At 47.1% G+C, this 2,482-nt stretch overlaps 1 protein-coding gene across 1 annotated transcript in view; it reads left to right on the forward strand.

Annotated features, from left to right (window-relative positions):
* LOC130586905 (acidic mammalian chitinase-like) overlaps positions 1-160 on the forward strand; it is a gene marked incomplete at its 5' end in the record, with an annotated part of 3,108 nt that extends 2,948 nt beyond the window's left edge. The window contains one exon of the mRNA XM_057387825.1: positions 6-160. Coding sequence (XP_057243808.1) covers positions 6-141 — 136 coding nt within the window. The remainder of the gene's footprint in view (positions 1-5) is intronic.
* Between the last annotated feature and the right edge of the window lie 2,322 nt (positions 161-2,482).

The following is a 2,482-nucleotide window of genomic DNA, read 5'->3' on the forward strand; positions in this document are numbered from 1 at the left end:
GGGAAACCCAACGGGATCTACGCCGACCCCAACAACAACAAGAACTTCTACAACTGCGTCAACGGGCAGACCTTCATGCAGAGCTGCGAGCAGGGGCTGGTCTTYGACCCCGTCTGCTCCTGCTGCAACTGGCCCCAGTGATCCCAAAACWTTYCCCTTTTTTCCCYGGATCMAACCGCACGCGATAAYGATGATTAAATAAAGCTTTCTGCAAGCAATTCTCTTGGTTTTGGTTTTTCTCTCGCTGTTTTCGTGCTCTTGGAGTCTCGGGAATGCCGGAGTCCGTGGTTATTAAGATTCCCGACAGCAGATGTCAATGTTGCCTGCTCCTCTTCCCGGGCTGGAGGGATTTTCTGGGGCTCTTCCGGCAACATTTCGAGAAGAAAAGCGGTTGCAAGCCGGAAAACTGAGTTGTTGTTCCTCTTTGTTCAGTCACACAGCAAGATCTGAGGTGGAGAGGAATTTTTTTGTGCTTTTAGATATAAATGGAGCGTTTGTAGGCGAGAAAAAATTGGATGAAGGGAATTTGTTTCTCCGGGGTTTTAAAGCTGACGTAAGACATGGAATCATGGAATTTCAGACTGGTTTGGGTTGGAAAGGAGATTAAAATTCATCCAATTCCATCCCTGTCATGGGCAGGGACATCTTCCACCATCCCAAAATGCTCCAGGCCCTGTCCAGCCCGGCATTGGACACTTCCAGGCTTCTCTGGGAATTCCATCCCAATGCCAGAGCCTCCCCACCCTCACAGGGAACAATTTCTCCCCGTTCTTCCAAACAGAATATTTGGGGTCGCTGCRGGGTGGAGATCCCTGAGATCCACCCCGAAGATCCAGCACCACAAACCTGCTGGGTATCCCCAAATCCCTGAGGTTGGAAAATCCTTCCAGAACCATCGAGTTCATCCTGTGCCCTGTCCCCAGTGTCACCAGGCCGGTGCCACATCCCTGTGTTCCTCAGACACTTCCAGGGATGGGAAATCTCCAGGAGCACAGCCAAGATCTGGCTGCTGCTCTGGGTGGGATTAACGGTAAAAAAAAAAAAAAAAAAAAAGAAAAAGACCCCCTGAAATTCCTTCCTCCAAAAATCTTGGTCGGGAAATCCACAAAGTTCAGGGCAGCTCCTCTCTCCCTGAGTTTAATCAGCGCTCATTTTTCAGGCGTTTTCCCCAATCCCAGCTCCTCATTCCTCTGTCCTCTTTTCCTCCAGACTCTGATTCTCCTTCTCTCCGCTGATTTCCATCCACCAACCCCTCGCAGCTCCGGCCTGACCTTCACTCCTCCCGCCAGGAATTGCAGCTCTGACTCACCCCATTACGAAATCCCGCTGCCATTCCCCCTCTGCCCCCTCTCCGGTGTCATTTTGTCACCTCCCRTCCCCGGGGATGTTTTATGGGGACTCCAAAGAGTTTTTTTCATGAGGATTCCAGGCGGTTCTGCCTCCTCCTGTGATCAATTCCTCCTTCCCGATGCATCTTCCATAATTTTTTGTTTTTCCTGGAGCCCAGCTGCCATCATGAGGCTCAGTGAGCAAACCTCGAGCTTCTCTGATGATGAAAAACAATTCCTGACTGTCCTGTTCCTCAAATAAACCCTGACTCTGCTCTGCAGGAATCTTCCTGGCATTCCTGGATCTCCAGCTGAGCTCCATGTGCCTGGGAATGGGATACAGATCCTTCCACTGCTCCAAAAATCGATCCAAATCCCTTTCCAGCCTTTCAGACAGATTCCCAAATCCCTTCCCTGCCCTTAAAACATCCATGCCCAGCACATCTATTTATTTTTCCCTCAAAAAGTGGGAAAAAAGACCTCCAGGAATGCTGGATTTTCATGAATGAGCAGGCACACGGGGGTTGTTTTGGCTCAGGGAAAATCTCATGGATAATTGGAGCTCTGTTTCAGCCGCTCTGGATTTTCCTTTTTTATTTATTTATTTATTTATTTATTTATTTTTTATGGGCCTTATGTTGCATGAAAATTAATTTTATTTTTTTTTTATAGCTTGATCTTTTTAAAAATTGGATTTATTAAAGCATGTAATCTCTCCAAATCCATTTAGGATTGGTAACGCATCTCCCAGCCCTGATATCAGCCGGTTTTTAGGATAAAACATCAGCCCCGAGCAAATCCCAAACTCCTCCCAGCCAAAATTCCGAGTGGGAGCAGGATCTGTTTTCTCATCCACCCCACCCCGAAAATCTTTGGGATTTGTCATTTTTTGGGAATAATGCCAACCTCACGCTCTGCCAGGGAAGCACCTGGATTGGGATCTGGGACAAACTGGGAGCACTGGGGGCTCCCCCATCACCCAGCTGGGATATGGGGCCAATATCCTGGATTTCACCCCATTTTTTTGGGGTTTAGGCCTCACTGGTCTAAATTAAATTAAACTAAACAAAACCCAAAATAAACTGAAATAACCAAAGCAAAATAAACCAGAATAAAATAAAAATAAAACAAAACCACAAATAAACCAAAATAAA

This window comes from Malurus melanocephalus, unplaced genomic scaffold (assembly GCF_030028575.1).
Source record: "Malurus melanocephalus ecotype Western Australia unplaced genomic scaffold, MMel_1.1 scaffold_1393, whole genome shotgun sequence".
NCBI lineage: Eukaryota > Metazoa > Chordata > Aves > Passeriformes > Maluridae > Malurus > Malurus melanocephalus.